This window comes from Podarcis pityusensis (assembly GCF_964106645.2).
Source record: "Podarcis pityusensis genome assembly, chromosome: 9".
Taxonomy (NCBI): domain Eukaryota; kingdom Metazoa; phylum Chordata; class Lepidosauria; order Squamata; family Lacertidae; genus Podarcis; species Podarcis pityusensis.
Window position 1 is genome coordinate 56,907,051 of NC_138034.1, and position 27,944 is coordinate 56,934,994.

A 27,944-nucleotide genomic window follows, 5' to 3' on the forward strand; every position below is an offset into this window, starting at 1 on the left:
TGCACTGTACTACCTATGTCCCAGGGAGAGAAGCGTGTGTCAAATTCCAGGAAAGGAAGGAAATTCTGCAAGTATCTGAGCATTGCACAAACATTTGAGACATCTGACATTTCTCGCTAAAAGATGCTTAGAAAAAAACAACAGGTCCTTACTTGCGAAGCTGGACCCTGTTACTCTGGCATACAGACAGGATGTTCTCTTTTCTGTTTATTAGAAATTTTACAAGAGATACAAAATGCATTAAATTGTTTCAGATACAGCTTTGAAAAGCCTTCCTTCGTATTGTCCTGTTCTCTACACCTACCCTGATTCCCAGCACTCACAGTATATTTTGAAATGTTCCTGCTGCTAACACAGAAGAATATTAAATAATAGAACACACAGAGAGAGAATAAAAATGGTTGCTTTACAGGGTTAAAAAAAATAAAATAGTACAATAGGCTGGTCCCCCGTTATCTTACCTTACAGTAATCAGAAGAGCACTTTGAATGCTGTTGGCACTTATGCTCATTAACACGCACATATAAAAAGGACATTTCACTAAAATATATTGGCAGTTGCATCTGCTTTTGCATGCCTCCATGGTAATTTTCTCCAAGTGCTGTGACTTTATGTCTTGAGCTTGGTTTCTAAAGAGCATGTGGGAGAGGCTTGAAATTATTGGCATTGTATGCTAAACACATGCCCTCCCATGTGCTGCTGCTGGTGTGCTTCCATAAGATTTGGCTGGTCACCATGGAAGACAAAAAGCTGGACTAGATGGCAGTTTTGTCTGATGCATTTTTCATGATCCAGCAAGTGAGAGAAATAACTTGCTAATGTGGTTTTCCCTGCTAGACCAAAGACTGCATACATGTTGAATGCATGCAGATTTCATTGCTGGGTGCACATTCCGACACACAAGTTCCATTTGAATTAGCCAATGTTGATGGACATGAATCTTTCCATCTGTGCTGTAATGCACATGGGAACAAACATTATCAGACACGGTCATGGGTCACTAACAAATCGCAGAAGTCTGTATGGGACCATAAGTCCACTTATGCTAGAGTGCATGGTGTAAGTGGCTGAGAAAACAGTCCATGCCAGATGTGTAAGGATGAACATCTTCAGAGGTAACACAATGGCCCATGCTATGAGAAGATCCAAGACATTTCAGCTGAAAGTTCATTCATTTGGTGCAGCAGGTGTGTGGAAATCACACCATGGAAGTGGGACCTTAGACATCAGCGTATGAGGATCAGCTTTTAGTGAATACGTATGATGGCTTTTAAAGAGGGTTAGACAAATTCAGGGAGCATAGGCCTTCAGTAGCCTTTAGCCACAATAGCTAAAAGAATATCCATCTTTAAAGGTTGCATTCTTCTAGTTATCAGATGCTGGGAACAAAGATCGGCATCTCCAACATGCCACTTTTGTAGGTTTTCTTTGGGCATCTGGATGGGCCTGATGGGTTTTTGCTTTTAAGCAGTGCAGAAGTTCTTATGGTCACAACGACAGGTTTGATGGAGCATTAATTTGAACCAACCTGGGCCTTTGTGGCAGTTAAGATTTGCTGAAGAAATAGCTATGGCCTGAATGTGCCTGAGTCACGCTGGCGTGCTTGTCTCCTTATCTGTGACTACAAAAAGAAAAAGAAAAACCTGGTATTAATATAACAGAGAGATGAGGAGTTTATCAAATGGGATATTTTTTTCCCTTTATAATCTTCATTAAGGTGCTGCTCTTTTTTATTGTTCCCTAATCATCCAACTTGGTAAGCCTGCACTGGCAGGTATCAGAAGTTAACTGGTGGCAGCGGTGCAGATAGTTGGCCTGGTTTGTTTATCACACTAAACCAAACCATAGCCTAGTGCAAGCATGTGGGTTCCTGGAAGGAAGGTCCATGGCCTCTCTGGACATTCTGCTTCTGGGCTGAGTTGTCAAGTTTTGGTTTAGAGTGACATGCTAACCAGGCTACTATTTCCGCTATGTGCTGTACAAGAAATAACTGAGCCTAAACATGTGCAACTGCTAGGCTTGTAATCCTTTCCTTCTGGGTCCTCTGCTGCCGTCACCCATCGCCTCCAGGGCTGAACAGCTATGCCCTCCATGTCCAAGGTAGCCCCCTCACTTCTGTTGCCCTCCTTCCTCAGTGTAGCTATGCCCGGTCACCTCAGTGAACAGGGCTAGATGCCCACACCCTAGTGCACACTTATAAACAAACCGTGGCTACAATTCAGCCTGTGGAGCAGGGATTCAGTTATTTCATTCTTTATGGTTTTGCCCCCCTCCACCAATGAAGCTCGGGGGGGGGGGAGGTTCCTACAGAAGTCGTCTCAGATGCAGTGCAAAAGAACAGCAAATGGAATGGAAAACTGGGTCTGTGCTGCACAGAAGCATCATGACTTCTGCAATGGCTTTTGGACAGGAAAATAGGAAGTTGCCTTACCCTGAATCAGAACATTGGCCCATCTAGCTTACTCAGCTTTGTCTAAACTTTATACTCTCTGACAGTGGCTCTCCAGACTCACTTGTCTGTGTGGAGAGGCTGGGTACGAAATGATATTGTTTAGGTAAAAGCATGTGCTCTATATCTCTGAGCTGCAGACCTCCTTAGTTTATATACTTCTTTAAAGGCTAGGGATATCACTTTCTCTTTTTACATGCATAGTAAGGCCAGTGAGGAAATAAAGGGTTCGGAGTTACACATTTTCAACATGAAATGTTTCCTTTTATCTTAAATGAACCAAGTGAAAGCTCAAACACTCATCTGAACTTGAGGGATAGGCACTTCCTTACCAGTTTCCATTGCAGTATTTTAATCCATTCGTCTGCTTCTACTCCAGTCTTTGCGTAAAGGTAGTATGTTCTCAGTGGGAATACTAAACTGTAAAAAGAAAAATTGTAAAAAGACTTGGTATCACAAGCATAAGCAATACTAGCTGCAGCCAACACCCACACCCCATTTTACCAAAGAAGAATTGAAGCTAAAGTTTGGTTTTAGTTTTGGTTTGTTTTATTTTAAAAAAACAAAAATGATCCCACTTTTATTCCAAGTAAGAATTCAAAGCAGCTAACATTAAAAAACTGAAAAGTAGGGTCAAAACACCAAAGTAAAACACAGAGCCAGTGGCAAAATAAATAAAACCAGCTGAAAAAGACATTTTCCCTCTGTCACTCCATCAGCATACAGAATTAACTTAGGGTCTTCAGCAGCACTGCTGGCTTTGGCTACATACACACAACCAGTTTAAATGCTTCTCAGTTTGGATCAAAGCTGGATTGCAGGAAAACATGTAAAAATGCAGTATATTTCCTAAGAAACTACAGGATAGATACAGATTCTGGATAATGTAGATTCAGTACACTGCTTCCCAGGCCCACAATGGGAACACACTGGATGCAGAGTAAACAGAGGGTGTACACCAGGCATGGCCAAACTTGGCCCTCCAGCTGTTTGGGGACTACAGTTCCCATCATCCCTGACCACTGGTCCTGTTACCTAGGGATGATGGGAGTTGTAATCCCAAAACAGTTGGAGGGCCAAGTTTGGCCATGCCTGGTATACACACAGCCTTGAAGGAGAACTGGAGATTTAGAAAAATGTCCCTTTCTCATGTGTAAAATGCTGGAGGAGGGTATGATTGGTTTTTAAAAAAGGAACATTTTAAAGCGTATATATTATTAGCATAGAATTTTGTAAGGGTATGTGCTTCAGGGCATTCTTGAATAGTCAAAGTTCTGCATGCAGAAAACACAACAAATGTGGAACTCAAAGGCTGCCTTGGTTAAGAATAAGCTCATTCATAGACACAAAGGAAGTTGCCTTATACCGAGTCAGACCACTGGTCCATCTTGCTCAGCATTATCTGCACTGACTGACAGTGGCAGCTCTCCAGGGCTTCAAGCAAGAGTCTTTTCCAGCCCTACCTGGAGATGCTCTCTGCTAGCAAAACAGATTTTCTGCCACTGAGGGATGCCCATTCCCCCATGCTAAGCCACAGTAAGACAGAAAGCAAGAAGGAAAGAATAAAGTCAAGGAAGGGGCAGCTGTATTGTAAAGCTGTTGAGACGAGACACCAAGGAAAGCAGGAAAATCACTCCGTGGAGTTCAGAGAAGGGGCTTGTTGATGGGGCTGGTAAATTGGAAGAGTGGGCATTCACTGGGCTCCTGAGAAGACAGACTAATAAATTTATTGTCTTCATTTGTGATAGTTCACAAGTATTGAAGTAATTTTACAAACGCAGTAATTTTTATCTAGGTCTCAACTTACCAAAAACAATTGACTTTGTCCTGTGAATAGTCAAACTGCACAGCTGAGCATTCTGTTAGGTCGAGCGCTCTGATTGGCTCTGTGGACTTAAAAGTAAGTTATCTTTGAAACAATCATTCTTCCCCCTCCCCCTGTAATGAGCAGAACCCCCAATTCCCCAAATAAAGATGCCGAGGAATAAGTGAGGCCCTGTCTGCACAAGCACTGTTACCCACATATGTACTGGCACTCACCTATATAATAAAGTGATGCTTGCGTCATCCACCCACTCCCCAGGTTGACTGAACTGACAAGCCACCAGTAGAAATGACTAAGACTTCCGCAGGGTAATGTGGAACGCATGGGAACCACTGGGCGCCATTAGCGGGAGGGCATTTGCTTGGCGAAATTGCCTTTGGCCCACATGATTTGGAAGGATCTCAACACTCATGTCCATATGCAACAAACTCAAGGGATCAAAACATGGCTGCCCAAGTGCACTTGCCAACTCACCGTCTGGTCTTTGTAATATTTCAGCTCATTCCTATGCAATGTAAACCACCTGGTTTTCCAATTCTGAAAGAATAAAGAGGGCGATATTAGAGGAACTTAGACATGTGAAAAAATACAAGAATGAAAATGGCAACACAGGCATTGAAAATGAGCTTCCTTTCTTCTCTTCTGCTTCAGAACATGTATATAGTACTAACAACCATATACTTGCTGCTGTGCAGATCGTATGTATTATTTTATGATTATTACCAGGACTTCTTTTCAGCCAGAACTCACTGGAACTCAGTTCCGGCACCTCTCAGGTGGGCTCCATTGCCATTTTAAGAGAACAAGAGATGTTCCTAGTGAATTCCAGCACCTCTTTTTCTAGAAAATAGCTATTTTTCATTAATAAACTGTTTTTTATTAAATTTGCATTGACTTTCTACACAGAAGGAAAGGAGAGACACACAAGTCACTGACATTTCTTACCTTAACTATTCTGCCTTGTTTCGTCAAATATCCTTCTTTTGTGCCTAACTGCAAGGAAAGAGGTAAAGGTTAACCAAAAGGATGCAACAAGTACACATTAGCCTTGTTCATAGTCATTACACAAGTTGGCGAAGCAAAACACAGCAGTAGCTTCTATGACCTCATAACTGTCTGTTCATTTTATCCTTAAAACTGGGTCACTGTGTTCTCTGCCAAAAGTATGGGCCCCTGTCTACACCTGAGGTAAACACACAAAATAATTATATTGGTTCTGATGAAATGACACCCTCTTGTATCACAGATTAAACCAGGCACTTGTCATATTCTCTGAGGTATATGCTGTCAGAGGGTTAAATTTTAAATAACTCCTAGGGCAATTCAGCATTGTTTGACTTCCAACAATGTGTTTATTGTATATGTGCAGTAACGTGGCACTAAATGCTGAACTAGGCCTTGATGGCTAACAGCATGATGTGTCTCGGATGGTCAAAGACCATTAATGACACAGGCAAGAAAGCAGAAGTGGTTTAAAAAAACTCCCCAAAAAACCCTTCCAGGCAATGACAGCCCTTGTTCTCTACAAAGACTATTAGTAATTATTATTATTATTTCACTTTCAATTGTTTCCTCTATGAAGCTTAAGGCAGCATACATGGTCCTTCTCCATTTTTTCCCTCACAACAACCCTGTGAGATAGGCTACAATGATAGACTCTGACTGAACCAAGGTCACCCGATGAGCTTCATGGCTAAGTGGGGATTTGAACACTGGGCCCACGAGTCCTAGTCCGACACTCTAACAACTCACCACACATAGCCAAGCTCAAATAAAGAAATAATACTGTGCTTTTAGTAGGGTTGCCATATTTTGAAGAGCAAAAAAAGAGGACATATTTGCCAACTTTGGATGGCTATGACAACTCTACCCATGAAAAGGAGGATGTGTCCTGGAAAAAGAGGTCATATGGCAACCCTACTATGCATTATTTATAATACCTCAAGGATCCTAGAATGAACTTATCAACAGCCTGAGACTGGGATCACTTATTGAACGAATGACTGAGATAAGATTCAAACCAGGAACCCCTGACTCAGTTCACACACCCTAAGGGCCAATCTAGATGCAATGACAAAGATGCTGTTTGCAAATTGCAGTCAGATGAAAGGGAGGAGAGGTGACTAGATACAATCAGGACCCAGATTGCAGACCTGGAGGAAAACTATAAATCTCCCCCAAGCTGCTACTGAACAGTGAGTAACACTTAAAAGTAGTGACTCACTGACGGCGCGTTGGGGACAAGGTCAGTCTCCGTCTTTCCGGTCTGCATTGCCGTGTGAACCCGCACAGATTCGTAAATGGAAGGCTCTTCCACCATCTTCGGATATGGGTTCTTCAATATAATCAGGGTACCTAAAAGAAAGTGAAAGCTAAGTGACCTGTACAGAAAAGGAAAATGCAGCCACTACCCTGCAGGAAGCACTCAGAAAAACCAAATGGCAGATGAGCTGGCAGCAGATCAAGCAACAGTTCAAAAAAGCCACAGGATCAAGCCAATTGAGAGACCTAAATGAATCATATAGTCTAGTCCCTTACCCTTGACACAGGATATTTATTAGAGTACAGTAGGCACACAACTTACGTGGGGTGTGCCTACTGTACTCTGCACCCTACTGGGGATCAGGGGGTTTGTGTGCAAAGGCAAAATTGAGCAAATCCAGGAAGACCCCCGGAACCAGCCCTGTGTGACTAACCCTACCTCATTGGGCTCTGGGAAGGGAGTACAAGGCCTCTGCAAAGCCTTCCAGAAACCTTGCTGCGTGCCTCGGAAAGAGGTTTCATAAGCTGGGTTTCACAATGGAAAAGGACTACCTCCAGGTTGTCGCAAAATGGGCCTCAGCAAGCTGTGGCACAACCAAAGACCTTAGCTCATGGGCAGGTGAGGTCTATGTGTCCCAGCACATCTTGGCGTGCCACATCCTGAGATTATGTGCCACCTCTTTGGTACCTCTTAAAACATTGTCCCCTTCAAGCAGACCTTCGGCTGGACCAGCCACTGACCTGCCAATGTGGTGCAATCTTCTGTCAGGCAGTTCAGTGGTGGAGGAAGTCTCTCAGGCACCTGGTGCGGCGTGCTGAGGGGCGGGGCGAACTGCCCGGCAGTGCACGCAACACCCAAAATGGATGCACAGACGGCATGCATGGCGCCCAATACAGATGCACAGATGGTGCCACTAGGCCTCAGCCACCCTACAGCTGGGGAAAGGAAGCGGGCGGACAGCGCAGAGCCTGTGGGCACCCGAGATGCATGGCTCGGGTGCGTTGCAGGCCTCATGGTGAGTGCCGCCTACCATTTTGTCACATACCCCCTCAGAGTGACACCTGGGGCAGACAGCACTCCCCCCCCCCTTCCTACACCCCTGAGGCAGTTTCACCTCTTAGTCGCTGTTATACTGATAGGCAGCAGCCACATTACCCTGAATGTGACCTGCTTCACCTTCCCCGAGGCAACACAAGAGCTTCGCAGAATTTTAATTGGGCAAAGGAAGGTTTGAGATTTTTAATCTATTGAGCCGTTTTTTAAATCTCCCAGGCTTTGCAGAATTTGGATCGCTTGCATTATGATCTTGGGAATTATTTAGCTCAAGTGTCAACCTTCTGTTCCTGAGTATTGTTTCACAGACGCAAGCAAAGTGGAAGTGGTACTGTGAAGTTCAACGCCTGTTTTCCAGCTGGTGGCACTGTCCATTTTAGGCACATGAAAGGAGCTTCACAGAGCTCACAGAATCTGATTAGGGAGCTGGTAAGCCACTGGGCAAGTCTATCATTCAACACTGGAGATCAGATTCACTGATCTCAGGCGGCATTAACTCCTTAACTGTTAATGGATCTAGCAGATGGCCGGGGAGTTGGTGGTGGGGCAAGGATGGAACAATTGTGTGCAAGGTTAATAAAAAAAGAATTAGGGTGTATAAGTGGGGATAGGCATTTATTCTGTTGTATTTTTAACAGCTTACAATGGAGGGGAGGGATGAAGGATTTACATTGGGCAGGGAAGTATCATTTTTCTGTTTCTTTTTCTATATATATTTGTTTGCTGAATATACTGAAATGATTGTTCGTTCTATTTATATTGTGGTGACCTATGGCTTTCAGCAATAAAGTTTTATTCAGTCATTCAAAAAATAAACCAATTACTGTATAATCTAGCTTTTAAAATCAAGCTGAAATCAACGGCTCCAAGATAAAATAACATAGTTCTAAAAGGTCTGGGAGATTAAATGCATCTTCACCTGATGCTAAAAGCATCTTAATGCAAGCACAAGACAAGTTTCATTGGGGAGGACATTCTATAATCACAATCAGCAAAAAGGCCCTCTGCTTAATAGTCATCCACTTCACCCCTTTAGGTAGGGAAAACTGGAGAAGGGCCTTCTATGAAGAACTTAATGTCCAGGCAAGTATAATAGGGGCTGGTGATCTCTCACCCACCTATAACGGGTTGTATCCGAAATAGTCCCAACTGCACAAAGACTTCCACTTGTGCAATTGAATTTACCCTCCCTCTCTTTTCCCTGCATAACCCCCAAATCTGCTTGAGATTTGGGGAAAATCCCAGAACAGATTTGGGGTTGGGTGGGGCAAGCAGAACTCCTTCTGTCAATAGGATGACTTTGATGGATACTATGCAAGTCTTTTATTTGACCATTGATAGCCCATCTTCCATCCACGGAGCTCAAGGCAGTATCTACAAGATTCCCAGCTGGTCTCTCACCCAGATACTGCCCAGACGCACACCTACAAACAGCAAAGATAATTTCTGCACCAATTTCTGGCCATGTCCTGAGTCTTTGGTTTTATTTCTGGAAGCAATAAACTTGGGAAGCTTTGGGAAAGGGACTTATATTTGTACTGTTGATTGTTCTTCCTCTCCAGCGAAGAAAAGGATAAATGACAGGAAGGTGAAATCACTCCTGACACATAGGACTTATGGTGGTCCAGACCATGCAAAGACAGGAAGAGACAGGGCTGAGTAGAGGACTGGAGTAGAGTTAAAGGTAAAGGAACCCCCGACCATTAGGTCCAGTCGTGGCCGACTCTGGGGTTGCGGCACTCATCTCGCTTTATTGGCCAAGGGAGCCGGCGTACAGCTTCCGGGTCATTTGGCCAGCATGACTAAGCCGCTTCTGGTGAACCAGAGCAGCGCACGGAACACCGTTTACCTTCCCGCTGGAGCCGTACCTATTTATCTACTTGCACTTTGACATGCTTTCGAACTGCTAAATTGGCAGGAGCAGGGACCGAGCAACGGGAGCTCACCCAGTTGTGGGGATTCGAACCGCCAACCTTCTGATCGGCAAGTCCTAGGCTCTGTGGTTTAACCCACAGCGCCACCTGCATCCCTGGAGTAGAATTAGGGCATGCTAAAGCAGGCCATTGGTATATGTCCCACATCCACCAACCTCTCACCAAGCAAAGGAATCCTCAGATGGATCTTTCTTTAAACCCCAAAATCTGAACAAAACCAATGTGGGCATGTAGGGAGCTGATTCAGAAAAGGATACCCCCTTCACAAAGGCCACAGGGGCAGGATTCTGTCAAAGTATGAATTAGAGCCCAGGACTGCTCATAGTCCTTGACCAGCTCTGCTTCTTTCAGGTTAGCCAGATATTTTAGTGCTCTTGAATTTCAGTCCCCATAAATCTTATTTGCCAGCTAATCAGTTGATAATTGGAGCCTTTATTTTCCATCTGGACCAATACCAAGCATTGCAGGGGGGAGAGGACCTCGGTCACCTCTTGTGTTAAATAACAAACCTATTTAGGAGCTGTTTAACAACAGAGCTCAAGTTTCAGGGCACTGAGTCAGTCCGGGCCAAGTCAATGGGGGTTTAACACTCATGTCAGGAAATAGATATGACACTTCAAAGAGATTAAACCCTTTCTGGTCTGGAAAGCAGTGGCTTTTTAAAACTGCACCAACACCAGACCCAGGGGCTACTCTTGGTTCTGTAACACCCCTTTCATCATTAATCTGATAAGATCTATTGAAATGTAAATATTAAGAAAGGAGGATAAATTCTTGATCCAAAATGCAATACATACAACAATGCTTGTAAAAAAATAATAATCAGACTAACTGTTGCATCAGGAATCTACTGGCAGCACAATCCTATACATTGTGAAGTGAACCCCATAAGAAAACCCCATTGATATGAATGGAAATAAACCCCATTGATGTCAATGAGATTTGTTCCCAGGCAAATGTGCATAGGGTTGCAGCCTTCAGAAAACATAAGTTTTCGGATAACACAGAGTTGGGTTCAATGGGAGGAGCTGCCCTCTGGCTGAAGGAGTCCTTCCCTCGGAGGAACCTTTGGGTCCAACCCATAGAAGCCAAGAGGTGCCAGGGCCTGGGGGGCGGCCTTAACAAAGCACCTGCATGCTGCCATGAGGGAGTGTCTTCATCTGCTGAATGCCCTATAGGGCATGTATTTTTCCATAGCCAGCAGTTTTAAAGTCCCTCTTGTGGACTCGGCTGAGAGTGTTTAACGTCCCCACCCACTGCAGTGCTGTGTCTACTATTTTATTGTTTCATATCACTTCATTTCATTTTTGATGCCACCACCGAATCAGTAGGATCTTGGGGTGCCAGAAAAAATGAATGCTTGACCTGGTTGGACTGCAATTCCCATCAGCCTCAGCTAGAGCAGAGATGGAAAGGGATGGTGGGCATTGCAGTCCAAAATACCTGTTGACTATACCCTGATAAACAACATATTGTGCTTCCGCACAATAGGTGGATTCTGTCATATCCTAAAAGAGGGAGGAAGAACAGAACTAATAAAACAAAGGAATATCCAAGTGTATAAAGAGATACTCAGCTCCTACTCAGAATTGAACTCTTGAAATTAATGGACATGACTAACAGAAGTCCTGGATGAATCCCAAGCCGGAATTAAGATTGCCGGAAGAAATATCAACAACCTCAGATATGCAGATGACACAACGTTGATGGCAGAAAGTGAGGAGGAATTAAAGAACCTTTTCATGAGGGTGAAAGAGGAGAGCGCAAAATATGGTCTGAAGCTCAACATCAAAAAAATGAAGATCATGGCCACTAGTCCCATCACCTTATGGCAAATAGAAGGGGAAGAAATGGAGGCAGTGAGAGATTTTACTTTCTTGGGCTCCATGATCACTGCAGATGGTGACAGCAGTCACGAAATTAAAAGACGCCTGCTCCTTGGGAGAAAGGCGATGGCAAACCTAGACAGCATCTTAAAAAGCAGAGACATCACCTTAACAACAAAGGTCCGTATAATTAAAACCATGGTTTTCCCAGTAGTGATGTATGGAAGTGAGAGCTGGACCATAAAGAAGACTGATGCTGAAGAATTGATGCTTTTGAATTATGGTGCTGGAGAAGACTCCTGAGAGTCCCATGGACTGCAAGAAGATCAAACGTATCCATTCTTAAGGAAATCAGCCCTGAGTGCTCACTGGAAGGACAGATCCTGAAGCTGAAGCTCCAATACTTTGGCCACCTCATGAGAAGATAAGACTCCCTGGAAAAGACCCTGATGTTGGGAAAGATTGAGGGCACAAGAAGAAGGGGACGACAGAGGACGAGATGGTTGGACAGTGTTCTCGAAGCTACAAACATGAGTCTGACCAAACTGCGGGAGGCAGTGGAAGACAGGAGTGCCTGGCGTGCTCTGGTCTGTGGGGTCACGAAGAGTTGGACATGACTAAACGACTAAACAACAACAGAAGTCCATTCATTTCCATAGATCTACTCTTAACTTAGCTCAGACACAACCCAGGTTAACAAATATAATCTAAAATATTTTTAACAGCTAGATGGATAGATAAGCAAATGTTAGTTACCTGTCTCGCTGCCAATTAAAGGCTGATTTGCAAAGTGCATGATCAGGTCTCTCAAGCTTAGAAACTCGTTAAAACCAAACTTGTATGAAGACCCAGTGTACTCCACGTGAAAATGTTTCACAGAATCCCTTGCTCTGAAACAAAAATAAGGCGGTTGAAACATGAAATATGCATTCTTCTTAGCTCAGGAAGGATAGTAAATTTTATGGAATATCAAGACACCAGGTGAGCCATCAGAGAAGACAACCCTTTGTATGCATGAGCGGTTTGTTCGTAGTCTGTCTTTACAGCCTCCCTCCATCTGCCTGTTGCATCCCACCAATCACAAGAGTTTGTTAGTTGCTCATTTTCAGCAAGTCCGGTTTCATTTTCTGTTGTCCCATTATTGTTGTTCCCGTGGCATACAGAGCAACCACAGTGGAAAGCACCGTATTTTTTGCTCTATAAGACGCACCAGACTACAAGACGCACCTAGCTTTTGGAGGAGGAAAACAAGAAAAAAAATATTCTGAATCTCAGAAGCCAGAACAGCAAGAGGGATCGCTGCGCAGTGAAAGCAGAAATCCCTCTTGCTGTTCTGGCTTCTAGGATAGCTGCGCAGTCTGCATTCGCTCCATAAGACACGCACACATTTCCTCTTACTTTTTAGGAGGGAAAAAGTGAGTCTTATAGAGCAAAAAATATGGTAGTTGGAGGGCTAGATGGGGGTAGATAGAAGTGATAGGTATGTGGGCAGGCAGACAGGTAGGTAGGTAGATGGATGATATCAATATCACACCAGGCTCTCAAAGCTAGCCAGCTCAACATTGAGCATTCAATGATGGCCAATCTCATTTGGGAGTATATTGAATAGTCACATGCCATTACAGTAAAAGCCCTGTCTGTCATAACCCAGACACCAAATATGCGACAGAGATGGGACATCATCATCATATTAACAACAACAACAACAAATAAATTTCTTATACCCTTCCCATCTGGCTGGGTTGCCCCAGCCACTCTTGGCAGCTTCCAACAAAAATACAGGAAAAACAGGAGGAGGAGGAGGAGGAAAGGAAGGTCACAACTGTTGATCTCAACAGTATGGGATGACATAAGGGATAGTGAAGATACTGTACCTTACTGAGAGAGAGTAAAGATCAGCCTTGCCATCGCTCTTCCTTAGGAGGTAGCTTCCATCACTGCCATTGGAAAGAAGAAGTGCCTCTGCTGCATGACGAGTAAGACTGTCATGGTACCACCTAACAAAACACCAAAGTTCAGCATCCATTAGCTACTGTATTGTAAGCTATAGTGGTGGGGGGGGGGGAGAGACTTTTCTGTTATGAAAATCTCATAAGATCAAATTTTCAGGGGGGTAGCTGTGCTACTCTGTTACAGCAAAAGCAACAGAGACTTGAGGAAGATTATTATTATTTATTATGCCATAGGATTTCATGAGCCAGTGCCCACATATGATCTGAAATAGATAGATAGATGATAGATAGATAGATAGATAGATAGATAGATAGATAGATATAGATAAGGGGAGGAGAACAGGATCTGACTAGGCTGAATCCTGAACTTCACCAACTCCCCTACATACACACACACACACGCCGTGGTGACTTGGCATCACCATAACATCTAAAGAACTTAAAAAGAAAGCATTGGGAGCACATTCTAAGTGCACTCCTAATTGCTCTTTCCTTTCCTTTGTATGGGCAGCTTGTGAGCTGTGTCTGCAGTGGAAGATTCTGCCCCCCTTTATAGCCTCTGTTGCCCTTCATTCCAACCCTCCTCCCCCGCAAAAGAAAATATATATAGGCAAGCATTGGAACACCTGGAATCTCTCACCGCTTAGAGATTGGGCTGGTGTGTAGAAATGTCTACCATATAGACACTACTGAGCAACTACACAAAGGACATCTAAGGATCACTTTAAAAGAGAAACCTGCCAACCACTCCGCATATCTACCTGGGTGCATCTTCCACCCACTCACCATAAAATCTATCATCTACAGCCAACAAGCCCTATAATACGACGACATCTGTGTGCCTGACCCATCCAACAGAGATTTCCAACTTAATGATTATACCAGGGATTTCTTAAACAATAAAACCTACCCCAATGAAGTGGAGAAGCTGATCAACAAACCCAGACTGGTACCCAGGAATACCGATACTAATAATTTTATTTTTGTATTCATTATTCATCCTCCCCATGAGCCCCAAGAAAATGTATACAAAATAATATACTTTTCCTGACACAGAATTTTGAATGTCTGAACGCCCTTTTTTGCAGGCAGTGGAGGAGTAAGAGATTAGATATAAAGATACACACACTTTATGATATCCCTATCCGATATTGTTCTGTTCGCCCCACCACCACCCCATTGGTATGCTTTTCCATGTGCAAAGTTCGCTATCGTTTATTTTAACAGGTGGGTTAGGCTGAAAGAAAGGAATCTGCCAAGGAAAGTGTTAAGAATTTGTTCAAGGCATTTTGCTGCCTGAAGCACATCCTGCTACTCGCCTCCCCACCCCCATCCCAAGGCAAGCTGTGTGATACCCAAGACTGACCAAGTAATTTTGGCACCCGAGACAGAAAACCTTACAAGCAACTCCCCACCCCACATCTCTTCCTGGCTGTAAAATGACAACAAATACCTAACAACCTGCTACCTTTTCAAGACACCCTAAATCAGCTGCCTGGTGCAGTCACCTTTCTCTCTGCAACGTTTGGGCTGCTCCTGATTTTACTTATTCATATGTTTTCTTATCTACCCAGTAACTCCAAGGCAGGTTACAGCAATGGAAGATACAGTTATAAAAAGAGATAAAACTGTTATAATGATAAAACCAGTATGGTATGGTGATTAGAGTGTTGGCCTAAGACCGGGGAGGTCAGAGTCCAACTCTCCATTCGGCTATGAAGCTTGCTGGGTGACCTTGGGTCAGTGACAGCCATTCAGCCCTCCCTCTTGCCCTCCTCCCCAGAGTTGTTGTGAAGATAAAATGGAGAGGAGCAGAACCACGTATGCAACCTTGAGCTCCTTGAAGGAATGGTAGGATACAACTACAATAATAAATAGATAGATAGATAGCAGGGCTTTTTTCCAGCCAGAACTCACTGGACCTCAGGTGAGTTCTGGCTCCTCTCTCTCTCAGGTGGGCGCCATTGTCAGTATAAGAGAAAAAGGGAGGCGTTCATAGTTAGTTGCAGCACCTCTTTTTCTAGAAAAATAGCACTAGTAATAAGTAAACTTGTTCCAAACGGAACCAAATACAGTGGTACCTCAGGTTACATATGCTTCAGGTTACATACGCTTCAGGTTACAGACTCCACTAACCCAGAAATAGTACTTCGGGTTAGGAACTTTGCTTCAGGATGAGAACAGAAATCGCGCTCTGGCGGTGTGGCGGCAGCAGGAGGCCCCATTAGCTAAAGTGGTGCTTCAGGTTAAGAACAGTTTCAGGTTAAGAACAGACCTCCAGAATGAATTAAGTACTTAACCCGAGGTACCACTGTAGTATAAACTTGGCAAAAGAGGTGGGATGAACGAAACAAAAATGCTTTACCTGTCAAAGGTCAGGTTAAAGTGCCTTCTGTGCGTCCATGTGTAAACCAGTGGTTTTGACTGCAGAAGACATTCTCGAACCGTCTTGGCGAGTTTCTAAATCTGCATTTCCTGAAGTCTTTTTTTTCCAGGAAGCCATCTTATTGTTACACTTCCCCTTTTGGACAGATGAAGCATGCCAGAAATGCTGCTGTGCTGAGCTACATATATACTGGTACTTCACACACCCCTCTGCATGCAGCCAACCTCAATAATCTACTACATATTGGCATCTAGTGACCCAAGCAAGGCAGTAAAATGCAAGATGTTTTAGATATAAAACCAGTGTAATTGAGCTGTAGAAACAGAAGGAGGGACCAAAGTTGCAGTAGTGTTCATAAATATCAATCTTTTGCACAGGGCATTAGCAATCTGAGGGTCAGAATATTATTATTAATTGTTGTTACTACTATTATTATTATTATTGTTATTATTATTGGAAGATCTTTACAAATATTGGTATTTTATATAGATACATAATATGTGGCCATTGTCCTTACCATTATATATGGTAATGCCCATGACTTTATCCAATTCACACCATAGCCCAGCCTTTTTCAACCTGGTGCCCCTGAAACCAGCCCTACCCAGCTCCCATTTTTGCCTCATTAACCCAATTCAATATCCCTTAACGTAACGAACTAGGGAGCAAAACCATCCAAACTATTAATCCTGGCCATTTAAAAAAAGCCAAAATGAGGCTACATGCATTTGCAAAATATGCTGTTATTTTTATTAGTCACTTTTGTACTCTGCTTCTTCAAGACTCTGGAAGATGAGGATTCAAATCCCAAATCAGCCATGAAGCTTGCTGGGTGGACTTGGGCCAGTCACTCAGCTCAAACGACCTCACAGGGTTGTTGTGAGGATTAAATGGAGTGGGCTGGGTTGGAGAAACCATGTATGCCAACCTGAGCTCCTTGGAGGAAAGCTGGAATATAAAGGTAATAATAAACACAAAGACTGAGGCAGCTCACAACATTAAAAAAAATAATAAATCACAAGCTGTTGTGCTATCAATAAGGTAACACAATTTAGTGTTGTGTTGTCTGAAGAAATGTGCTCATCAAGGGTTGTGGTGTCATGGTAAGGACACATAATCTACATGTGGAAGGGTCTAGGCTGACTCTTCAGCTAAGACTGGGAAGGCATGTCTGAAACCCAGAGGAGTTGCTGCCTGTCAGTCTACACCAACCTTCACCAACCAGATGTTTTGGACTACAAGTCCATTCAGTTCTAGCCAACACAGATGTTGGTGGAGACTGGGGCTGATGGAGTTGTCCAAAACATATAGTGGCAGGGCTGACTGCTGGCCTTGCCAAAGAAAAAGGATTCCAGGTTCCTGAATGGTGGAAGTAAAAGAAGCAAAGGCATATAGATTTGTCCTATCTTAATTGGAATTTGGGCTACTGGGTTAAGCTCAACACAGAGAACCCTAAATAAGACATGTGAACAAAACTGAATGGTGGTTATTGGTTTGATGTGAACGATTGTTGGACTAGGGGGAGGGGAGGTTTTTTCATTATTACTATTTGTTCATTAGTGGGCCTGAGTATTGCTTTGTTTATTATTAGAGTACAGTGGTACCTTAGTTTGCATACGTCTTGGTTTTGCATACGTTTTGGATTACAAACACGGCAAACACGGAAGTGCATGTCCCGGTTTTCAACCTTTTTTTGGATTACTACCTAATTTTTTTTGGATTACGAACCAAAATTTTTTGGAGGCCCCATTGGCAAAAGCACGCCTTGGGTTACAACCTGTTTTGGTTTACAAACAGACCTCCGGAACAGATTATGGTTGTAAACCAAGGTATCACTGCATGCTTTATTTAATGGATGTTATATGAAATCTTAATGTATTATATGATTCCGCCCTACCCACCCATACTTTTCCCACTATGGTAATATGTATTGTATATATATATATATATTTTTCTCTGTAAGTCACCTGGAGACCTTTGGGTGACTAATAAATCTAATAAATGAAATGAAAATTCTAGCATGCAACAAATACTAAGATTAGAAGCTACTCCGACACAGACCCCATAGAAAGAAAATACAGTGGAACCTCGGTTTTCGAACGTAATCAGTTCCTGAAGACCATTCTACTTCCAAAACATTTGAAAACCGGAAATTGAAAGCGGAAGCCTCAGTACAATAGGAAAACTCGAAATGGAAGCCGCGTGACACATTCTGCTTCCGAAAATCGTTCAAAAACCGAAACAGTTACTTCCAGGTTTTCGGTGTTCGAAAGCCAAAACGTTAGACCACGGAGGCGCAGGGGTATACACAAAATGCATTCAGCAATACAGTGTTTAATTGCACTTGGCAACTTTGCTAAGTCTTATTTGCAGCTTAAAAAGGAAGACCAGTGAGGGGTCTGATGCAGCTTATTGGGATCGGGTCACATCAACTTACACTGATCCCATTAAGTTACATCAGGCACCTGACTGGAGAATGCAGTAAGTGTGGGTGTAGAATTGAGGTTGTTAGGAAAGTGAGCCACTGTGCCCCTTTAGAAGGAAAACGCCTGGAAGAAGAGGTTCAGAATAGAAATGGTGTGTCAACAGAGCTGTTCTAAAATACCAACATAGAACATGGAAGATGGGAACATAGAAAGCTGCCTCATACAGAGTCAAAGCATTGGTCCATGCAGCTCTGCACTGTCTATACAGACTGGCAATGGCTCTCTCGAGTTTCCAACTGGGGACATCCACAGTCAGCTACTGTAGACTGAAACAGATCTTCTGCATGCAACGTATGTGTTCTATGGCCATTCTGTCATGGGCAAGGCCTATATATACCAGGTCAGAATTGTACTCCACCTAGCCAGGTATTGCTTGTCACTGATGACTCCAGATCTTTGGGCAGGTATTTCCTAAACCCGATCTTTTAAACTGGAGATGCCAGGGCTTTAACATGGGACATTCTGGAAGTAAAGCTTGGACTCTACCCCTCTGCACAAGTTGTGATGCTGTGTGTGGAAAACTTAAAAGGATTCCCCCTCCCCCCAGCATTCTATGTTCCCCATGGAAAATTTTCCATTGCATAAGTTCATTGGTAACAACGAATGAATGCCAACTGCAGATACGCTATTAGGCAAGCTTGGCAGCTTCCAGGTTTTTTGCTTTGTTTGCTGAATACAAGTAAAAGCACGCCAAGCTAGGTCACCCTTTAGGGCATTAGAAAATTTTCCCAGTGCAAGCAGAACATTTTCCAATGCAAATTAGCCTGTTTCCCAGGTTGTGTGGCGAGTTCCCCCCCCCCCCGTGGAAATAAAGACTCATGACACAATTATTAAGGTTAATGGGCTAAATAAGGCCACAACTTTATTGGTTACAGGTGATGAGCAGTATTGGCTTAGGTATTGGTCCTAACCGACTATATCCAGCTTCAGCCCATCCGCTAGAAGTCCAGGAAGGGTTAACCATCAGTAGGGGGAGTCCTGCTGATGCACATCAACTAGGAACTCCCTGGGGTCACCGCTCGGGGGCGTGCCTTAGGCCCTCACCTCCATAGGCTTCGGACAGGCTTCGGAATCCTTTATCGGACTACCCTTCAATAAGCGGGGCAGGTGATGGCGCTTGCTCCCCTCTTCCATCTACATAACAATACCAATACTAATGCCTAACCGCCAATACCAAGAAAGTTGTGATGATTTTCTACGAGGTAGGTGAAAACCAAGTGGCCGGTGCCAATTTGCCAAGTGGAAAAATTCCTACCAGGCACCTCAACGGCGACCAACCAAGGTCCATAGCAAGGTCAAGGAACGAAAAACCTTAAAGGGCGGGAGGGTGGAAACAGGAACAGCTGGAGGTGGCAAAAGAGGGAGATCCCCGGCCGCCCTGCATTAAATAAGGCAGACCATGCCCCCAGAGCCTGCCGATTGGCCAGCCAGTGGGTGACTCGGCCTGGGGATTCCCCCAATTGCGCGTGTTGGGGCCGTGATGCCTACAACCCCACCTTCTCTGTAGGGCAGAAGTGGCTAAACCCACATCACTGAAATTGCGTGATCATTTTTGACCAGGAGAGATGAGGCAATCCTGGAGAATCTTGGGGTCCTTGTGGCAGGGGCTCCAGGGCTTAAATCATAAAATCTGTAGTTTGAGGCTGGTCCTAATGAGCTACCAGAGGCTGTGGTCGCATCCATTTAAAGCGCATGACTTCTCCCAAAGAATATTGAGAAGTGTTTGTTAAGGTTGCTAGGAACTGGAACTGTGTGAGGGGTGAACTACAGTTCTTAGAATTCTTTGGGGGAGTCATTGCTTTAAGTTGACGGCGTGTGGGTTCAAGCCTTAGATCCCTTCTGAAGTGTAGACAGAAATAAGACACTCAACTCAACATCTTCCCTGCAAATGGCAGGTATTGTGAAGCTTCTAGATTGTTGACTAGGCAAGAGGAGAAGGCCTCACCAAAGAGTACTTTCTGCATACCAGAGTTTAGCCCCCAAAATCAGGGACCCTGAGCTGGAAAACACACTTCCAGATCTAGATTTGGATATAGCCTTGCCCTGATATTCTGTGGAATTTAATTGGATTTAGAGGAGACATGTGCATGTTAGATTTTGCAACCATCATAGTTTGAGCAGCCAGATTTCTGTGGTTCATTCAAAAAAAGTTAGCTTAGGTGGCGCTGTGGTCTAAACCACTGAGCCTCTTGGGCTTACCGATTGGAAGGTCGGCAGTTCAAATCCCCACAACAGAGTGAGCTCCTCTTGCTCTGTCCCAACTCCTGCCAACCTAGCAGTTTGAAAGCATACCCATGTAAGTAGATAAATAGGTACTGCTGTGGTGGGAAGGTAAATGGCGTTTCTGTGCCCTCTGGCTTCAGTCACAGTGTTCCGTTGTGCCAGAAGTGGTTTAATCATGCTGGCCACATGCCCCAGAAATCTGCCTATGGATAAACACCGGCTCCTCAGCCTGAAAGCGAGATGAGCGCCACAACCCCATAGTCGCCTTTGATTGGACTTAATCATCCATGGGTCCTTTACCTTTACCTAGGTGATAAATATATGGTGTGGAGTTGAACCATTTCTTATGGTTCAGTTCAGTGGTTCCCAAACTTCCCCCTGCCATGGGCTAATGGAAAATAATGGTGGACAACTTGGTGCTTTTTTCCTGCTTGATGCACCAATTGCAATTTCATGAGATTCAGATACAATGCAACACAATACAACATAAAAGTGAGAAGCAGTTAAAATGCAATTAAAAAATCAACATGACTGTTCAATGCAATTGATGTGCTGTCTCCCATCTTCAACCACAAATCCACAGACATGCCACGGATAACCTGAATTAAGTTCACTGATGGTCCATGGAGCACAGTTTGGGGACCCCTGATCTAGTTGGATGGTGCAATGACAAGAGAAGTAATTGATTGAGGGTAGGCATATCACCAGACTCTATCAAGTATCTTCATTACATATGATACCAGAGACAAACGCTGATCTTAGAGAACCCTCCACATTGACAGCATTTGAGAGTCAGTCAGAGAGCAAAGCCTCATGTACAAGACTTGGCATATAACTATAGACGATACAATGGAAAGAGAAAGCAGCAGTGCCACTAATTACATGGAAGTAACATGGCACACTTTTAAAATTATTGCTTGTCTCTGAACATATTGCTAAGACCATCTATGACTCATTCACAGTGTTTACATGTGCTGTTGAAACTGACTTGTGAAATAACGTGTTTGTGGTTGTTCCCTAGAACTTCTCTGGGTTGCATGAGTTGCCTCTGAATATTGGCCAACATCTCTTCACACATACCTCTCAGGTCTCATCAAACACCACGGTGCCTTAAGCCAATTCAGTTTCATCTCCTTTTCTAGCAATGCTATGTACCTCTTCTGGTTCAGAAATCCCACTCTGATAACCATAAAATCAGAGTATTTTTAGATATATTTTACTCATGACCTTTCCTGACAATGTATGCATGTGTATATAAAAATACACACACACACACACACACACACACACACACACACTTACCAGTCAAAATGTGCCCATTTTCACCCCTGCATGCTACTCTCACATTGTGCATGACTGTTAAGGTAACCATGTATTCTACTTTACAGAGGAAAATCCCTCATTTGAAGGTGTCCTCTCTTTGAAGGTCTGCCTAATCAACGTGTGGTTTAAAGATATAAGACCCTAAGAAGAGAGGGCAGCAGGGGTCTTGAAGTACAGTGGTACCTCGGGTTAAGTACTTAATTCGTTCCGGAGGTCTGTACTTAACCTGAAACTGTTCTTAACCTGAAGCACCACTTTAGCTAATGGGGCCTCCTGCTGCTGCCGCGCCACTGGAGCACGATTTCTGTTCTCATCCTGAAGCAAAGTTCTTAACCTGAAGCACTATTTCTGGGTTAGCGGAGTCTGTAACCTGAAGTGTATGTAACCTGAAGCCTATGTAACCCGAGGTACCACTGTATATTTTATGATGTAAATTGCAGTCAAAAGTGTTCTATACATATATCAGTTTATGAATGATGGGGTGGCAAGGCTAGCATGTGAGCGCTTGTCTGGTATGATTCTAGTTGTTGATTTAGTGGATAATATTTTTTAAAGCCAGAATCTTAATCTGTAGTGGATGGTCAATTCAACAGACAAAATTAACAAAATATAACCACAGATGGAAAATTAAGCTCCAAATGGTTATCTGCTACTTCACAGGAAAATTGCTGAGACCAGGAAGATGATTGTCAGCAAAGTTTCATAGAATTGTAGGGTTGGAAGGGACCACGAGGGCCATCTAGTCCAATCTCCTGCAATGCAGGAATCTTGTACCCAACTTGGAGCTCAATATGTTTAGTGTTTCCTCATTTGGTCAGTTCTGCCATTTCTACCCACTGACAAAAAAGAAACAGAAGTCAGCATAGATGGGAAGTTCAGTCCAAAAGCAGCTGTAGAGATCAACCCTCAGTTAAAGTATGATCAGGAGATACTTGCTGCTCTGCAGAAAAGTCACTGAGGCCAAGATGATGTCACTGCAGTTTCTAAGAAGATTTTAAAGATTTCCTCATTTTAGAAACAACAGAATAGCCACTTTCAATTCAGCTTAACAAACTAATGAACATTTGTGTCCAAAAGCAATTGTGCCATGCACCCATGGATATAAAAGAAGTCTAAACAGTGAGGCCAGAAGTCCAAAAAAATACAGCCTGGGACATTTCTATGCAAAGCTAAGCACAGTAACTGCTTACAGCAGCAATAATTGGTGATAACACAATCCACCTAGAAAAAACCCCTGGTCTTGATTGAGCCCTAATCTTTATCCTGAGATTCCTTACATTGAATGCATGAAATCCTCTTAACAGCTTGTGAGTCGTTTAAAGATACTTTTTTCTATGAACCATTTAAGTTAACACTTTGAAGATGGTACACATACCACAGGAGGTGAACACTCTCACAAAGAATTCTGTGTGACACCTTCAAGACTGATGGATTTATTGTTGTGTAAATGTCTGTGGATTAGAGCCCAAGTCTTTTTAGTGATTAAAGTGTCCTAAGACTTCTGTTTCTATTGCCTTTTATGAGAAGGTGTTGGAAATTTCTGTTTTCCAAATTACTTACAAGCACTCCAAGCAAGACAACTATGACCGGTGGCTTTACACAAGCAAATACCTATGATGTTTAATTACATTACCGTTATTTGCTTGTGTACATGACATCTCCTTAAAAGCTTTCCCCACACAAACATGTTCAATCCTTCTTTGAAGGCTGGAATAAATATATGAGAAATAAAAGCATAAATAAAATGCTCTCTCAGCTCATACAAAAGACACAAGTGCCCAGACTCATAAATGCCTAATTATATACGAACTCCCTCTTCATTCCTAAGATCACTTAAATACAGCCTTTATTTCACTCTGGCTTTTACAACTCCACATTCCCATAGTATCTCCTTGTTAGCTTTGTTCCTCCAGAAAAATAGAAAGCAATTTCTGCCCCCTGTGTAATAAAGCCAGTCTGCCATTAGTTGAAGCAGGGTTGCAGTGAGATCATAGAATTGTATAGTTGGAAGGGACCCTGAGGATCATCTAGTCCAACCCTCTACAATGCAGGAAGATGCAGCTGTCCCATATGGGGATTGAACCTGCAACCTTGGCATTATCAGCACCACGCTCTAACCAATTGAGCTATTCACATAAAATATACCGTATTTTTCGCCCCATAGGACACACCGCCCTATAGGACGCACCTAGTTTTTTGGGGGGGAAATAAAGGGAAAAAATTAGTTCTCCCCCAGGCACGGGGCTGGCGCGGGGGAAGCCCGAGCTTCCCCCGACCCCAGCCCCCAGAAGAGCCTGCTATACAGAAGCCTAGGGAGCCGCGCCGGTCTACCCAGGCTTGCGGACAGCTGTGCGAAGCCCGGGCGTGCTGAGGCTTCCTAATGCAGGCAGCTCTGCGCAACCCTCCGGAGCACGGCGCAGCTTGGCGCCGGGCTCCGGAGGGTCGCGCAGAGCTGCGCGGACCCTGGGAGGGCAGGGCTCCGGAGCGATGCACAGAGCTGTGCGGAGCCCGGGAGGGCAGGCAGCTCTCCGCGACCCTCCGGAGGCCGGCGCGGCTTGGCGCCGGGCTCCGGAGGGTCATGCAGAGCTGCACGGAGCCCAGGAGGGCAGGCAGCTCTGTGCGACCCTCCAGAAGCCGGCGCAGCTTGGCGCCGGGCTCCGGAGGGTCGCGCAGAGCTGCACGGACCCCGGGAGGGCAGGCAGCTCTGCGCGACCCTCCGGAGGCCGGTGTGGCTTGGCGCCGGGCTCCGGAGCGATGCACAGAGCTGCGCGGAGCCCGGGAGGGCAGGCAGCTCTGCGCGACCCTTCAGAGGCCAGCGCGGCTTGGCGCCGGGCTCCGGAGGGTTGCACAGAGCTTCCTGAAGCCTGGAGAGCGAGAGCCTGTATTCGCCCCATAGGACGCACCCACATTTCCCCTTCATTTTTTTGGGGGGGGGAGTGCGTCCTATAGGGCGAAAAATACGGTACCGTAGTCTGTCGCTTCTAAATTCTGGGTGCTTCCAGACTGTCGGTATTAACAGGTGGGATTCAATCACAAACCAACTAGTTCAGGTTGCACAGTTTTAGATGATCTGGAGATCTTGTGCAACAAATCTGCTTCCCTGAATGCTCAGACCTTTTGCAAGAGGGGATGGGGAAATGCACTAGAAAGTGGGAGATAACACTTGTTTTGACGCAACATCAAACCTCACAAATAAATCAGGGTGAATGCTTATTAAATAGCCTAATCTCATTAAGTCGCCTAATCTCCTTGCAAACAAATCAGGATGAATGAGATCTCCTGGAAGCTCCCTCTGTGTCCTTTTATGTATACAACTGAAAATACGGTACAGTTAGAAACCACCTTGTGTTTTTCAACATGGAAAACCAACGTCAGACTCTGCCCCCTGCCCCCACACAGTTGCTCAAAGAAAACCAAAAGTGTTGTGAATAACTGCTGAATCTTAGGAACTTCTGACCCACAGACTTTTATTCCCTTTCTCTTTTCACAAGAAATCACATAATCACATGCTCATTTATGGCAGAGAGAGAGAGAGAGAGAAACCTTGATGAGACAGTTTAGCATCTCAGTGAGAACTATATTTTAGTTTTACAAGGCACAATGTTTCTCCTGTGCATTTTTCCGGCTGACTACATGGCAAATGTAACTTACTCAAGACTCGGGACATCAGTACAAGGGAAGTAGATCTGATGGTGAAAAACACACATACACACTGCACCTTTAGGGACACTGTTTGTGTGGCTTTGGCTGTTAGTGCTACACTTCTTTAGGGGTTTATTAATCCAGGCAAACACAAAAAGAGTCCAGCTGCTGAATCGGAACAAAGGTTTAGCTAGTCCAGGGGTCAGCAACCTAAGACCCATGGGCCGGAAGCGGCCTGTGGAGGTCGTTTGACCGGCCAATGAGCCACCCCCAAATTGAGCCACCTGCTCACGTGCTGCGCTAAACCGGTGCGGCGCGGAGACTCGCTTCCACGGTGCCAGAAATTGCATCTGTGCATGCACAGACGCCCAAAATCATGGGCTGGCGTGCTCACACGGGCGCACAGTCCAGCCCACGGAGGGATCTCTGGGGGACCGATCCAGCCTAGGCAAGATAAACCTTGCCGACCCCTGAGCTAGTCCTATGACAAGACCACAATCAGGACAATTATTATCCCTCACTGTTGCTCCTCAGCAATTGGTATTAAGGGCATTTAGAGGCTGCAGAACATTGGGGGGGGGGGTGATTTACAGTCACACAGGAATGACTTAATTCAAAATGACAGTCCACATCTCCCCACCCTGGTTTGGAGATCAGGAGTGTGCCACAAACTCCCATACCCTCACACCACATGCTACCCTGCTCTTGTGCTAATTTCCCTTTCTCTTCCATAGTTATCGAGAATGATAGTTTAGTGTTTTGTCTCGATCAGGCGAACCATGGTTAAAGCCAATAGCCTCCTAACTATACCTTGAAACTAGAATTTCAGGTGGGTTTGAAAACAATTGCTGTAGGCAGTCCTGGTTAGCTCAAACCATAGTTATCCTAGATGCAAATGTAACATTAACGGTGGTTATGGCCAACCATGGGGATAGACTATAGCTTGATGGTAGACTACATGCTTTGTATACAGAAGGTTCTAGATTCGATCTTAACATTTCTGGTTAAAATAAATAAATCAGGTAGTCAGCAATATGAAAAACCCTGGAGACCTGTTGACAGAGTAAACAATATTTCTTAAAATGGACCAATAGCCGGAAATGGCACAAAGTTGCTCTCTGTGTTCATGGGAGATAAGTATTCGCATGGGAGACTGGAGAGCAGAAACCCAAACTATGGACTGGAGATAGGTAACAGTGGTTGTTACTCAGCTGTTGAAGGGGATCCAAAAGTTTTCTCATCAAGTAGCACATCTCTTGTAGAGAAACTGCATTCTCGCAGCATCAAACGAGAATGTTTCGTCATGTTATCTGAAGCATGTGTGCTTAGCTCTGAATACTTTATATAATTGGTCTGGAGGCTGAATACACAATTAAACCAGCTGACTGAATATTTTGTCACTGAGGGAAAGCAGTATGGGATTCTAGGAGTGTTATCCTGTTGGATAATGCTGCAATATTGCCGATAACCAGTGACACAGCATTATTTCATTTAAAGAACAATTGAGGAACTTCTATTGAGGCTGAATGCACAGTAACCTGCAGTGCAAAAGATGATTCTTGAAGGAGTTTCAAGTAATTAAGTATCCCTAACTGAACACTTTCTCTCATCCCTTGCCCTTCCATAGAACTGTAGAGTTGGAAGGGACCTTGGGGTCATCTAGTCCAACCCCCTGCAACGCAGGAATCTTTTGCCCAACATGAGGCTTGAACCCAAGGCCCTGCAATTAAGAAGAAGAAGGAAAAGGAGAAGGAATTTGGACTTGATATCCCACCTTTCACTCCCCTTAAGGAGTCTCAAAGCGGCTAACAATCTCCTTTCCCTTCCTCCCCCACAACAAACACTCTGTGAGGTGAGTGAGGCCGAGAGACTCATGCATTTTTAAATTCAAGGCTCAGAGCTTCAACCCCCAGCACAGAAACACACCTGCCCTGTTTACTTCCAAAAGCGGGGAAGGGAGCAAACAGGAGTGTCAGCTTGCAATACAACTGTTCCTGCCTGCCTAGCCTATTGCACGGCATTATCATGTGAGCTAGCACTAAAGAAATAAAGCAGACAAGGGTCAGCAGGAAAGGTACCTCTGGTGTCATAACATCAGCTTGATAATGTCAGCAGGCTTTCTCAGCCTTCTCAGAGCTTCCCTGGGAATGGAGGGTTCCTCTGTCTGCTGGAATTACGCATAGCTACTTGTTCTCACCCTAGATTCTGAAGCTCCTCTTCTACATCACTGTGCCCCAAGTGGCGGCACTGATCCTGCTGGTAGCTCATCCTCCTTTCTTCCATCTCGGCTATGCCCATCCGTAGCACCTGTTGCGGCTCCTCTTCAGGGTACCACTGGCCAGAGGAAGAAAGAGGTGGGAGGCAGGGAACGAATGGGCATCCTTTTGCTTCGGCTTCTGCCTCCCTTCTGTGGACAACAGGAAATCTCTACAGTGCAAGCAAGCATGCAAGCAAGCTGTTTCTGCTGCTGCTTCTGCTGCTGCCTGGAGTGAATGAGGAAGTGAAAAATGAGTCCCTCCCTGCTTACACCAAAGTGCCCTCCCTTGCCTCTCCAGTTCAGGCGGAGAATGCCGCCCGGGCTG

General features: G+C 44.4%; 1 protein-coding gene across 2 annotated transcripts; it reads right to left on the minus strand.

The window, feature by feature from the left end:
* Nucleotides 1-190: 190 nt before the first annotated feature.
* Nucleotides 191-27,863, minus strand: DAPP1 (dual adaptor of phosphotyrosine and 3-phosphoinositides 1). 2 transcript variants are annotated; one of them, XM_081022188.1, is made up of 9 exons: nt 27,560-27,863; nt 13,225-13,347; nt 12,107-12,240; nt 6,499-6,629; nt 5,220-5,267; nt 4,749-4,811; nt 4,257-4,333; nt 2,782-2,869; nt 191-1,621 (listed from the first exon to the last, which is right to left on the minus strand). In XM_081022188.1, exons 1-9 carry the CDS (start codon nt 27,658-27,660, stop codon nt 1,568-1,570), a joined length of 819 nt encoding a protein of 272 aa, XP_080878314.1. In that variant the 5' UTR covers nt 27,661-27,863; the 3' UTR covers nt 191-1,567. The 2 variants fall into 2 exon arrangements, with proteins under 2 accessions (XP_080878314.1, XP_080878313.1); XM_081022187.1 differs by having other exon boundaries at nt 4,257-4,342; nt 27,560-27,862.
* Between the last annotated feature and the right edge of the window lie 81 nt (nt 27,864-27,944).

Coding starts and splice junctions, on each gene's coding strand:
- DAPP1 (XM_081022187.1), bottom strand. CDS start 27,660: ATGGGCATAGCCGAGATGGAAGAAAGGAGGATGAGCTACCAGCAGGAT. Junction 12,241..13,224: donor CTTTACTCTCTCTCAGTAAG/GTACAGTATCTT, acceptor TTTTTGTTTCAG/AGCAAGGGATTCTGTGAAAC. Junction 5,268..6,498: donor TTGTCCCCAACGCGCCGTCA/GTGAGTCACTAC, acceptor CTTTCCTTGCAG/TTAGGCACAAAAGAAGGATA.